The 14,033-nt window shown below is 37.2% G+C and overlaps 1 protein-coding gene across 3 annotated transcripts in view; it reads right to left on the bottom strand.

Annotated features, from left to right (window-relative positions):
• The window catches only part of VPS13B (vacuolar protein sorting 13 homolog B), an 804,491-nt gene that overhangs the window by 752,722 nt on the left and 37,736 nt on the right, over positions 1-14,033 (bottom strand). For all 3 annotated transcript variants that reach the window (XM_007457167.1, XM_007457166.1, XM_007457168.1), the window contains exon 4: positions 9,646-9,766. In XM_007457167.1, coding sequence (XP_007457229.1) covers positions 9,646-9,766 — 121 coding nt within the window. The remainder of the gene's footprint in view (positions 1-9,645; positions 9,767-14,033) is intronic.

Raw genomic sequence — 14,033 nt, 5'->3', positions numbered from 1 at the left:
AGCTGGGACAAAGTGAGAGAGTGGCATGGACATATATACACTACCAAACGTAAAATAGCTAGCTTAGTGGGAAGCAGCCGCATAGCACAGAGAGATCAGCTCAGTGCTTTGTGACCACCTAGAGGGGTGGGATAGGGAGGGTGGGAGGGAGGGATATGCAAGAGGGATGAGATATGGGGACATATGTATATGTATAACTGACTCACTTTGTTATAAAGCAGAAACTGACACACCACTGTAAAGCAATTATACTCTAATAAAGATGTTTTTTAAAAAAAGGCTGAAAGCAGTATAATTCAAAGCCTGGGTAGGGCAGAGCAGAGCCTCAAGATAAAAGGAACCTGGGCTTCTGACAGAACACTGCCTTGATTGGCACATAAAAAAAACAAACACTTTTGTCGTGCTAATCCCCTTAAATTTAGAAGTTAAGGTGTCCACCACTTAATATTAACTTAACTTACACATCTGGTCATTGTTTTTTGTTTTTTTTTTTAAGTTTTTCCTGAAAATGTTCATGGAAAATGTTAAAAAACAGTAAAAGCATAAAAATAGAAGAGGTAAAATAAGCTCTGAATTTCTTTTTCATTTACAACAAGGTTCTCTCTATTCTTAGATGTTCCAGAAAGGAACAGTGATTAGATAGCTGAAATTGCTGAGCTTCCCCACAGGCAAGTAGACAAGAAATGATGGTGCTATCTTCTATAAAAATACATTGCCATTTTTGGCTCAGGCTCTCGAACAGCTGATACATTACAAATATTCTTAAATTATCTGATACCCTCTCCAACTATTATTAAACTCCCTTCAAGAGACTTTTTTCAGAAAACCAAGCCCTAACAGCCTAAGGTGGCAAGCATTAAGCAAACACACACACACACACACCTTCCATTTCATATTCAATATTTTCTGCAGAAAACAAAATCTTGAGTAAATGACTACTAATTTAATAATATACACCTCATGTATACCACAGGTATTATAAAGTATAATAAGGTATTCCTCATCTACACCAAAATATTTAAGTTTCCAATTTCTCATCCACAAAACGTAAGCTAGATCAGAGGCTTAGCTGGGGCCTATAGATAGACTTCAGTGAGTATGTGAATACCCCAAAGTCACATGCAAATTTTAAATGTGCCTATGTGGGTCTATAACTTTTTCAACAGATTTTCAAGCGTCCATGTCCCAAAAAAGATAGACTGCTAGACCTGAAAAATCAGAAGTAGCTTCTTATTCTACATTTCAATGACTCTATGATTCTGATTATTGATCTCTGAAAACCCTGTGTGATTTTATGCAGTTCAGTTTTTATGCAGTGCAGTAAATACATAAATGGCTATTATGAACCAGACACTGTATCAGATCGGAGCTGGCCAAATGAGGCTGTGCCATCTGTTGTTATAAATAAAGTTTTATTGGAACATAGTCACAAACATTAGTTTATTTACTGTTTATGGCTGATTTCACAGTACATCAAAAAAGTGGAAGAGCTGTAAGATAAAATATATGGCTTGCAAAGCCTGAAATATTTAATAACTGGCCCTTTACAGAAAATATTTCCTAACCTCCATGCTAGATGATGAAGATCAAAGATGCCTAGGTCACAACTTCAGACCCAGTGGACAACATAATTTTTAATTTATCTATACCCTAAATATTTCCATTGCACCCTATGTGCGTGTACATACATATACTGGGTTGGCCAAAATCTTTGACTGGTTTTTTCCATAAGATGACTCTACTAGTGCTTAGTTGCCTTTAACTTCATTTGAAACAATTTTGTTAAGACTGTATTGTGATAGCTGTCATATCAGCGTGCATTTAAAAAAAAAAATCGAAATTGGTGAATTTTTGTGTAGCCATCTTAATACTGAAGACAGAAGGAAAAGAGCAACATTTTCGGCATCTTATGCTCTATTATTTCAAGAAAGGTAAAAACGCAACTGAAACGCAAAAAAAGATTTGTGCAGTGTATGGAGAAGGTGCTCTGACTGATAGCACGTGTCAAAAGTGGTTTGTGAAGTTCTGTGCTGGAGATTTCTCGCTGGACCATGCTCCACGGTCGGACAGACCAGTTGAAGTTGATAACGATCAAATCGAGACATTAATTGAGAACAATCAATGTTGTACCACGTGGGAGATAGCCAACATACTCACAATACCCAAATCAACCACGTAAAATCATTTGCACCAGCTTGGTTATGTAAACTGCTCTGATATTTGGGTTCCACGTAAGTTAACCAAAAAAAAACCTTTTTTTTTTTTTTTAAATTTTAGAACTTTATTTTTTTTTATACAGCAGGTTCTTATTAGTATACACATCACTGTATACATGTCAATCCCAATTGCCCAATTCATCACACCACCACCCCCACACCCCCACAGCTTTCCCCCCTTGGTGTCCATACATGTGTTCTCTACATCTGTGTCTCAACTTCTGCCCTGCAAACCGGTTCACATGTACCATTTTTCTAGGTTCCACATATATGCGTTGATACACGATATTTTTTTTTCTCTTTCTGACTTACTTTACTCTGTATGAGAGTCTCTAGATCCATCCACGTCTCAACAAATGACCCAATTTCGTTCCTTTTTATGGATGAGTAATATGCCACTGTAGATATATACCACATCTTCTTTCTCCATTTATCTGTCGACAGGCATTTAGGTTCTTTCCATGACTTGGCTATTGTAAATAGTGCTGCAATGAACACTGGGGTGCATGTCTTTTTGAATTACAGTTTTCTCTAGGTATATGCCCAGTAGTGGGATTGCTGGATCATATGGTAATTCTACTTTTAGTTTTTTAAGGAATCTCCATACTGTTCTCCATAGTGGCTGTATCAATTTACATTCCCACTAACAGTGTAAAGAGGGTTCCCTTTTCTCCACACCCTCTCCAACACTTGCTGTTTGTAGATTTTCTGATGATGCCCATTCTAAATGGTGTGAGGTGACACCTCGTAGTTTTGATTTGCATTTCTCTAATAATTAGTGATGTTGAGCAGCTTTTCATGTGCTTCTTGGACATCTGTATGTCTTCTTTGGAGAAATGTCTACTAAGGTCTTCTGCCCATTTTTGGATTTGGTTGTTTGTTTTTTCAGTACTGAGCTGCATGAGCTGTTTATAGATTTTGGAGATTAATCCTTTGTCTGTTGATTCGTTTGCAAATATTTTCTCCCATTCTGAGGGTTGTCTTTTTGTCTTCTTTATGGTTTCCTTTGCTGTGCAAAAGCTTTGAAGGTTCATTAGGTCCCACTGTTTTTGTTTTCATTTTCATTACCCCAGGAGATGGATCAAAAAACATCTTCCTGTGATTTACATCAAAGACTGTTCTTCCTATGTTTATTCTAAGAGTTTTATAGTGTCCGGTCTTACATTTAGGTCTCTAATTAATTTTGAGTTTATTTTTGTGTATGGTGTCAGGGAGTGTTCTAATTTCATTCTTTTACATGTAGCTGTCCAGTTTTCCCAGCACCACTTATTGAAGAGACTGTCTTTTCTTCATTGTATATCCTTGCCTCCTTTGTCATAGATTAGTTGACCATAGGTGCGTGGGTTTATCTCTGGGCTTTCTATCTTGTTCCATTGATCTATGTTTCTGTTTTTGTGCCAGTACCATATTGCCTTGATTACTGTAGCTTTGTAGTATAGTCTGAAGTCAGGGAGTCTGATTCTTCCAGCTCTGTTTTTTACCCTCAAGACTGCTTTGGATATTCAGGGTCTTTTGTGTCTCCACACAAATTTTAACATTTTTACTTCTAGTTCCGTAAAAAATGCCATTGGCAATTTGATACGGATTACACTGAATCTGCAGATTGATTTGGACAGTATAGTCATTTTCATAATATTGATTCTTCCAATCCAAGAACATGGTATATCTATCTGTTGGTATCATCTTTAATTTCTTTCATCAGTGTCTTATAGTTTTCTGCATACAGGTCTTTTGTCTCCCTAGGTAGGTGTACTCCTAGGTATTTTATTCTTTTTGTTGCCATGGTAAACGGCAGTGTTTCCTTAATTTCTCTTTCAGATTTTTCATCATTAGTGTATAGGAATGCAAATGATTTCTGTGCATTAATTTTGTATCCTGCTACTTTACCAAATTCACTGATTAGCTCTAGGAGTCTTCTGCTGGCATCTTTAGGATTCTCTATGTATAGTATCATGTCATCTGCAAACAGTGACAGTTTTACTGCTCCTTCTCCAATTTGTATTCCTTTTATTTCTTTTTCTTCTCTGATTGCCGTGGCTAGGACTTCCAAAAGTATGTTGAATAATAGTGGTGGGAGTGGACATCCTTGTCTCGTTCCTGATCTTAGAGGAAATGCTTTCAGTTTTTCACCTTTGAGAATGATGTTTGTTATGGGTTTATCGTATATTGCCTTTATTAGATGGAGGCAAGTTCCCTCTATGCCCACTTGCTGGAGAGTTTTTATCATAGATGGGTGTTGAATTTTGTCAAAAGCTTTTTCTGCATCTACTGAGATGATCATACGGTTTTTATTCTTCAATTTGTTAATATGGTGTATCACATTGATTGATTTATGTATATTGAAGAATCCTTGCACCCCTTGGATAAATCCCACTTGATCATGGTTTCTGATATTTTTAACATGGTGTTGGATTCTGTTTGCTAGTATTTTGTTGAGGATTTTTGCATCTATATTCATCAGTGATATTGGTCTGTAATTTTATTTTCTTCTAGTATCTTTGTCTGGTTTTGATATCAGGGTGATGCTGGCCTCATAAAATGAGTTTGGGAGTGTTCTTTCCTCTGCAATTTTTTGGAAGAGTTTCAGAAGGATGGGTGTTAGCTCTTCTCTAAATGCTTGATAGAATTCACCTGTGAAGCCATCTGGTCCTGGACTTTTGTTTGTCGGAAGACTTTTAATCACAGTTTCAATTTCATTACTTGAGATTGGTCTGTTCATATTTTCTATTTCTTCCTGGTTCAGTCTTGGAAGGTTATACCTTTCTAAGAATTTGTCCATTTCTTCCAGGTTGTCCATTTTATTGGTACAGAGTTCCCTGTAGTAGTCTCAGGATGCTTTGTATTTCTGTGGTGTCTGTTGTAACTTCTTTTTCATTTCTCATTCTACTGATTTGAGTCCTCTCCCTCTTTTTCTTGATGAGTCTGCTTAATGGCTTGTTTAGGTTTTTTTAACATCTTTATTGGAGTATAATTGCTTTACAATGGTGTGTTAGTTTCTGCTTTATAACAAAGTGAATCAGTTATACATACACATATGTTCCCATATCTCTTCCCTCTTGTGTCTCCCTCCCTCCCACCCTCCCTATACCATGGCTAATGATTTATCAGTTTTCTTTATCTTCTCAAAGAACCAGCTTTTAGTTTTATTCATCTTTGCTATTGTTTTCTTTGTTTCTATTTCATTTATTTCTGCTCCGATCTTTATGATTTCTTTCCTTCTGCTAACTCTGGGTTTTGTTTATTCTTCTTTCTCAAGTTCCTTTAGGTGTAAGGTTAGACTGTTATTTTGTTTTTTGTTTTTTGTTTGTTTGTTTTTTGCGATACGCAGGCCTCTCACCATTGTGGCCTCTCCTGTTGCGGAGCACAGGCTCCGGACTCGCAGGCTCAGCCACCATGGCTCACGGTCCCAGCCGCTCCGCGGCATGTGGGATCCTCCCAGACCGGGGCACGAACCCATGTCCCCTGCAACGGCAGGCAGACTCTCAACCACTGTGCCACCAGGAAAGCACCGGTTAGATTGTTTATTTGAGATTTTTCTTGTTTCTTGAGGTAGGCTTGTATAGCTATAAACGTCCCTCTTAGAACTGCTCTTTTTGCATCACATAGGTTTGGATCGTCATGTTTTCACTGTCATTTGTCTCTAGGTATTTTTTGATTTCCTCTTTGATTTCCTCAGTGAACTCTTGGTTATTTAGTAACGTACTGTTTAGCCTCCATGTGTTTGTGTTTTTTATGTTTATTTCCCTGTAATTCATTTCTAGTCTCATAGCATTGTGGTCAGAAAAGATGCTTGATATTATTTCAATTTTCTTAAATTTACTGAGGCTTGATTTGTGACCCAAGCCATGATCTATCCTGGAGAATGTTCAATGCGCACTAGAGAAGAAAGTGTAATCTGCTGTTTTTGGATGGCATGTCCTATAAATATCAATTAAATCTATCTGGTCTACTGTGTCATTTAAAGCTTCTGTTTCCTTATTTATTTTCATTTTGGATGATCTGTCCATTGGTGTAAGTGAGGTGTTGAAGTCCCCCACTATTACTGTGTTACTGTCGATTTCCTGTTTTATAGCTGTTAGCACTGGCCTTATGTAATAAGGTGCCCCTATGTTGGGTGCATATATATTTTTAATTGTTATATCTTCTTCTTGGATTCGTCCCTTGATCATTATGTATTGTCCTTCCTTGTCTCTTGTAACATTCTTTATTTTAAAGTCTATTTTATCTGATGAGTATTGCTACTCCAGCTTTCTTTTGACTTCCATTTGCATGGAATATCATTTTCCATCCCCGCACTTTCAGCCTGTATGTGTCCCTAGGTCTGAACTGGGTCTCTTGTAGACAGCCTATATATGTGTCTCATTTTTGTATCCATTCAGTAAGCCTGTGTCTTTTGGTTGGAGCATTTAATCTATTCATGTTTAAGGTAATTATGAATATGTATGTTCCTATTACCACTTTCTTAATGTTGGAGGGTTTGTTTTGGTACGTCCTTTACTTTTCTTGTGTTTCCCACTTAGAGAAGTTCCTTTAGCATTTGTTGTAGAGCTGGTTTTGTGGTGCTGAATTCTCTTAGCTTTTGCTTGTCTGTGAAGCTTTTGATTTCTCCACTGAATCTGAATGAGATCCTTGCCGGGTAGAGTAATCTTGGTTGTAGGTTCTTCCCTTTCATCACTTTAACTATATCACGCTACTCCCTTCTGGCTTGTAGAGTTTCTGCTGAGAAATCAGCTGTTAACCTTATGGGAGTTCCCTTGTATGTTATTTGTCGATTTTCCCTTGCTGCTTTCAGTAATTTTTCTGTGTCTTTAATTTTTGCCAATTTGATTACTATGTGTCTCAGCATGTTTCTCCTTGGGTTTATCCTGTATGGGACTCTCTGTGCGCTTCCTGGACTTGGACGGCTATTTCCTTTCCCACGTTAGGTAATTTTTCAACTATATTCTCTTCAAATATTCTCTCTGTTCCTTTCTCTCTCTCTTCTCCTTCTGGCACCCCTATAATGCAAATGTTGTTGTGTTTAACGTTGTTCCAGAGGTCTCTTAGGCTGTCTTCATTTCTTTTCATTCTTTTTTCTTCTGTTCTGTGGCAGTGAACTCCACCATTCTGTCTTCCAGGTCACTTATCCGTTCTTCTGCTTCAGTTATTCTGCTATTGGTTCCTTCTAGTGTATTTTTCATTTCAGTTATTGTATCTGAAATACAATCTTCTCCATCTTTGCCTCCATCCTTTGTACATCTTCTCCATCTTTGCCTCCATCCTTTTTCCAAGGTCCTGGATCATCTTCATTGTCGTTATTCTGAATTCTTTTTCTGGAAGGTTGCCATTCTCCACTTCATGTAGTTGTTTTTCTGGGGTTGTATCTTGTTCCTTCATCTGGTACATAGCCCTCTGCCTTTTCACCTCATCTATCTTTCTGTGAATGTGGTTTTTTGTTCCACAGGCTGCAGGATTGTAGTTCTTCTTGCTTCTGCTCTCTGCCCTCTGGTGGATGAGGCTCTCTAAAAGGCTTGTGCAAGCTTCCTGATGGGAGAGACTGGTGGTGGGTAGAGCTGGCTGTTGCTCTGGTGGGCAGAGCTCAGTAAAACTTTAACCTGCTTGTCTGCTGATGGGTGGGGCTGGGTTCCCTCACTGTTGTTGTTTGGCCTGAGGTGACCCAACACTGGAGCCTATCGGGGCTCTTTCGTAGGGCTAATGGCAGACTCTGGGAGGGCTCACACCAAGGAGTACTTCCCAGAACTTATGCTGCCGGTGTCCTTGTCCTCACAGTGAGACACAGCCACACCCTGCCTCCGCAGGAGACCATCCAACATTAGCAGGTAGGTCTGGTTCAGTCTCCCTTGGGGTCACTGCTCCTTCCCCTGGGTCCCGATGCACACACTACTCTGTGTGTGCCCTCCAAGAGTGGAGTCTATGTTTCCCCCAGTCCTGTCAAAGTCCTGCAATCAAATCCCACTAGACTTCAAAGTCTGATTCTCTAGGAATTCCTCCTCCCGTTGCCAGACCCCCAGGTTGGGAATCCTGACGTGGGCTCAGAACCTTCATTCCAGTGGGTGGACTTCTGTGGTATAACTGTTCTCCAGTCTGTGAGTCACCCACCCAGCAGTTATGGGCTTTGATTTTACTGTGATTGCACCCCTCCTACCATCTCACTGTGGCTTCTCCTTTGTCCTTGGATGTGGGGTATCTTTTTTGGTGAGTTCCAGTGTCCTCCTATCGATGATTGTCCGGCCGCTAGTTGAGATTCTGGTGTTCTCACAAGAGGGAGTGAGAGCATGAAAAAAACCTTCTTGAGGTAGCTTTTGGATTAACAGGTGCTTTTCTGCCTTACCTAACAGGACTCATATCCTCTTTTATGCTGTGACAAAAATCACAGTTAAAGGAGTTGCTTTAGGAAGTAACTGAACTTGTTGGACAATTACTGGAAGGCAGAGCAGCTAAACTTAATGTTGCCGAAGGAAAAAGAAAGGATAATTTGACAGTCCAGTTGGATAATGGTAAATCCTTTTATTTCAAGATTAACTCATACGGTTATTTGAGTACTCATTTCTGACAATGTTATCTTACCTGGAAAGAACCTATATTAAGGTTCTTTCATGGTAGAGATGAATTCCTGTTCTCAAAATTTTCTAGGGCAAAGTTATTTCTTCCAGCATCTGTGGTTATAATTTTGGAGTTCAAACATTTACATAGATTCAGAGATGCTTTTTGAGAAAAGTTTTGGGGTTGCGAATAGTTGTTTGTCTGAAATGATCTGTGTTATTTTGTTGTTCAGACCAGTGATCCCTATACTTACAGATGAGTAAATTTTAAGACAAAAATATATTCAAGTAACTGTCATTCGGTCATCCACCTTTTAATCTTAAAGGAGTAAATAGAAAAAAAAAAAAAAAAAGAAAGAAAGAAACTTAAGGAATAAACCTAGGGCAAAAGAGCATCAAAATCTGAATGAGTCCAGAGCCCTCACAAACATCTTTCAATCTGTTCTGATGTCATGCAGCAAATTTACATATATTTTAAATATTTTATGACACTAAAAATTATGGAAAATATATATTCTACAAAGGGCTACAACAATGATTAATAACAATCAAAATTTTGGTTTTATCAATGCCCTTAGAAGTTACCTGGTGGTGGGACTTCCCTTGTGGTGCAGTGGTTAAGAATCCGCCTGCCAATGTAGGGGACAGGGGTTCGAGCCCTGGTCCAGGAAGATCCCACATGCCATGGAGCAACTAAGCCTGTGCACCATGACTACTGAAGCCTGCGTGACACAACTACTGAGCCCACGTGCTGCAACTACTGAAACCCATGCACCTAGAGCCTGCTCCACAACAAGAGAAGCCACAGCAGTGAGAAGCACACGCACAGCAACGAAGACCCAACGCAGCCAAAAATAAACCAAAATTAAAAATAAAAAAGAAGTTACCTGGTGGCAAATCAGGATCTGTGGGAGCAGCCTGCTGAATTCTTCGGGGTTTTACTGATGACTTTGTGTTCTCAGTAGTACTACGGTTGGTAGAATTAGAACCACAGCTTTCATGGTCATCCTATTTTTATTTTGAAGAAAGAAAAGTATCAGTCACCATTCAAGAATTTTAAAAAGTTTTGTTGAATGTATGCAGGTTACTAAAATGTGATAAGATAGACTATTCAGGGGTTTTTTTAGCTGTAAAAATCTATGGAACCAGAATTTTCCATAATTTGCATTCTTAAACACCATTTTAAAAGTAAGTAGTAGTTTAAAATCATAAATTGTCTATTTCTTTAGTTGGTATCAAAAGAAACCACTTGATAATGTCAAAAAAAATTCTTATATATGGTTTTAGCAAAAGAAGACAATTCAAAGGAAGCTTTTAAACATTTTCCATTTGAAAATGCAAAATAAATGGAAAGGGTCTTAATATTCCCCTATTTGTTTATATGTTAAGACCCTTACTATTTTGTGAGTTAAATTAAGAATCCAAGCTGTCTTTTTAATCACCTTTAATGATTAATCTTAATCATCCTCAGAAATCTTGGCATCCTATTTAACACTGTTCACTGAATTGAATATTGTTCAGATTAGATATAAGGTTTAACTGGGTTATGATATGGATAACATAAAAATTTCAAAAAAATCATACATATTTTTGAAATCTATACAATGCAAATGAGTACTCTTTTCCTGACCTGATTCAACAAACATTTATATAATGCTTTTATGTGTCAATTGCTGGATTTACAAAGGCAAATTAGATATAATATCTGTTCCCAAAGATTTCAGAATCTATTTAAAACATATATAACCAGTCTACAAGAGTACTTTTTTGTTTGTTTTCAAGTAATAGGAACACAAAGAGCCACTGTATTTGGAAGAACTCGAGAGATGTGGCTGTTACAACTGAGTGTAGAAATGTTTTAGGTTAAGATTGGAGGCTAAATAGGGGGAAAACTATAAACAGCACATGCAAGGATAATGATTAGTCAAAAAAAGCCACAGTATACAATGTTTAAGATGGGAGAACAATACCAGAAGCTAAAGGCATGGACTAGTTCAATAAAAATGAGGTCACATTAAGAACCACAGAGACATTAACACTTAAGATTTGGTAATTAGGAGGAGGGTGCCAATAACCAAAGGAAAAATAAAAAAAGGACATTTAGTAATTGCAGTAGAGGGACAGGAGTGGAAGAAGTAAAAGAGTAGTTCAAAGGGTGAATAACAAGTTAAGATGGAAAAAATAAACATAGATTGCTCTTTCAATAAGACGGATATTACAAGGAGGAAATAGATGAGGTAGTAAAACAAGGTAAAAGCATCTGACATCATCTTACTCCTTTTGGGGGGATGAAAGAGCACATTCTGCTTGAATGAGAGATGCATATGAGGAGGCAGAGATCAAACATCTCTCCAACACAAAGGGAAACAGATGGTATACTGTGCACCATCAATTCATTAATCAATAATAAAACTATTTCATAATGCTTAAAAGAATCATGATAAATTTAGTTTTTCTCTTTTATATACTTGAAGAGAAAATTTCAAGAACAAAAAGAAGGATACCCACTAAATTTACCATTCTAATAGGGTACTAGAGGCAAATAAGAACAATGATAGGACCTCCTTTAAGACACAAAAATTCTTATTCACTACCACACTAAGAGGATTATACAATAATAAAAGATGAATCTTTTACAATATAGCATGGCTTCAGATGCTAGTGTGATATATTAGCAAAAGAAAAAATTTCTGTTTGAAACTTCATTACAATAAAAAGTTAAAATTTTACTGTAACAAACAATAAAGGAAATTTTTGCACGAACTTATGTTTAAGTTAATAAAAAACTTCACAGCATTTCATTCCACAAAACAGCTTCACTATTCAATCTTTATATTGACATCTTCTGTTATTTTGGGAGATGTTATAGTCTCCAAATACTAAAAGACTACTACTGTGAATAAGACCTTACTGTAATTACTTTTAGTTCAGCTTAGATCCTTAAAAATGTCTGTAGTCATACACTTCTGCACAATGTTAACATTAAAAGCACACGATTAATTTTTGAAACATATGGTTGTCTCAAAAGCCCAGAAGTAAAACATATTCATTAAAGAGATGTGAAAAAGTTCCAAGTGAACTGCCAAAACTAGCATAATTATGAAAATATTTAACACTGAAACCATCTGAAATCACATACTGTATATAGATTATAGTGATGTCATAATAAACATTCCAGCCAAAATGCACTAAAACTACTGCAGTCCAATAAATCTGGCATACACGAGATGACAATTTAAAGCAAAAGAAAGAACAAGTTATTTTATTTTTAAAAAGTTATTAGCAGCAAAAAAGGGTAAAGTGCATAGACTAAATATGAGTTTTCAAATAGTTTAAAAAAAAGAACTGAATAAAGTTCCCTACAAACTACACATTTTTTTCACTTAAAAGAAAAAATAAACTAAATAACTTTATTTGCTTAAACAAAAATTTTAATAAACTTGAAATTTCAGTGTGCCTTAAAAATGGGCATTAATCATGGTACCCATAGGAATATGTACTATGAAACAAACATTACCAAACGCGCAAACATTTCTTTCTTAATTCTGGTTAGGAAATTATGGTTGCATATGTATTATAATTAGAAAATAATCCTTTTGATAATTTTGACTTGTTTTCATTTCAATTACATTTTAATTGCAACAATTAAGTGAGCTTCCATTCAAATCCTGCCCCAACTAAATTAAATTTTAAAAAATAAAGCAAAACAATTATAATATTTACTATTAAAAACTGGAATTACTTCCACCATTAGTTTGAGTTCATCATCTGCTTTTAACCAGTATGCATCACTTTGGACTATTACACATTTTAATTCACTGAAAGCCTCTAATTTCTAATAAAAGAAACTCTGTTCTCAAAAATACCAGCTAAAATGTTTTGAGATAATTTTTAACCCCAAACACATTACAGTTATATCTTTCTGATTTAGGATGCTATTTTTCCAAAATGTCTGGTAAGTAGATTTCATGGCAAAAGAATGTTGTCTCTTGGGGACCACATAGCTATTTCTGAAAATACTGCCCTTTGCTCCTCACGAAACAAGCAAGAATGTCATTTCCTTACAAAAGTTCCTAACAGAGTGAAAACGTGGCAAACACTGTAAGTAAACAGACCCATTACTTTCATAATGACTAATCATGGGATCATGTTACATACTTTTCACCTGAGCCCTCACAGGGCTAGTCAATTAAAACTGGAAAACCATCAACTCCCAGATTCACAATAGTATGAATAAGGTTGAGGACAAAACTTAAAACAGGTGACTGAATCATTCAAAGTCCTTGTTTAAAAGCAAAGGTTAAAAGTAAGAAAGAGTTGAAGAAGGAGAAAACGAAAGACAAGCAATGTGCCTTATGCTCTTCAGTCTTGTGGCACCAAACTTGGCAAACAGAGAAGGACTAAGGCTCACCTGGAAGTTCTGGTCACCAAAAGCTCCTGAACAGTGTGAGGGCCTTGGAAATGAACCGCTACAAAGCCCTTAGAGACATTCACCTCTATCCCCTCCAGAAGCAGGTATAACGGCAATAGATGCAATAAAGAATCTCTAAAGGTAACTCTACTTCGGAGAGTCGGAGAGCCAAGTCAAGTCCGCAACGCAGAGGTACAATTGGAGAGCGAGCCAGAAAAAACAAAACACTACCTTTTGTGGTAAAAATGGGAATCTCTGGAACCCCTCTACCCTGACAGCAATATTAATAAACTTAATTTTAGCCATAAAAAAAAAATGCCAAGCAACTCCAGTAAAGGAGTGTACGCCCCCAACCTCTTCACACATCAGCTTAAGCCCACAGAGGAGGCTGCTTCCATCTTCTCTCCCATAAGAGTGAGGATAAGGGACTGCGATAGGCTGGGGAAGAAGAAAAGACAGTTTATGCTCCCTTGCATTCTTTTACTTGAACCTCCCAAATGCAGGAATAGTTAACCTGACAGGCCAAAGCTTAACATACACTAAGATGTATTAGGCTACATTTTAATAATGAAAGAGATCACTGTACTAACTGTAAACACCTGTGTGATGGAGCCACCCTTCTATCCCTGAGATCCATGTTACTCAGTAACAGGACCAGAGCCATGTTCCCCAGATGATGCAATCACTAGCCATCTCTCCTCTGCCTTCTTTTCACACCCACAGCTAGCCACCTAACCCAGGATACTGCCCAGCCAGAGAACAATCAAACTATGCTGGTTATAATAGCATCATATGTTAGAAAAAATTTGTTCTTCATTATTGCCTATGACATCCCTTTCCTTCGTATCAGTAGGTATATCATAT

This window comes from Lipotes vexillifer, unplaced genomic scaffold, assembly GCF_000442215.2.
Source record: "Lipotes vexillifer unplaced genomic scaffold, Lipotes_vexillifer_v1.1 scaffold376, whole genome shotgun sequence".
NCBI lineage: Eukaryota > Metazoa > Chordata > Mammalia > Artiodactyla > Lipotidae > Lipotes > Lipotes vexillifer.
Note: the sequence above shows the minus strand (reverse complement) of the source record. Positions and strands in the feature narration are given on the sequence as shown.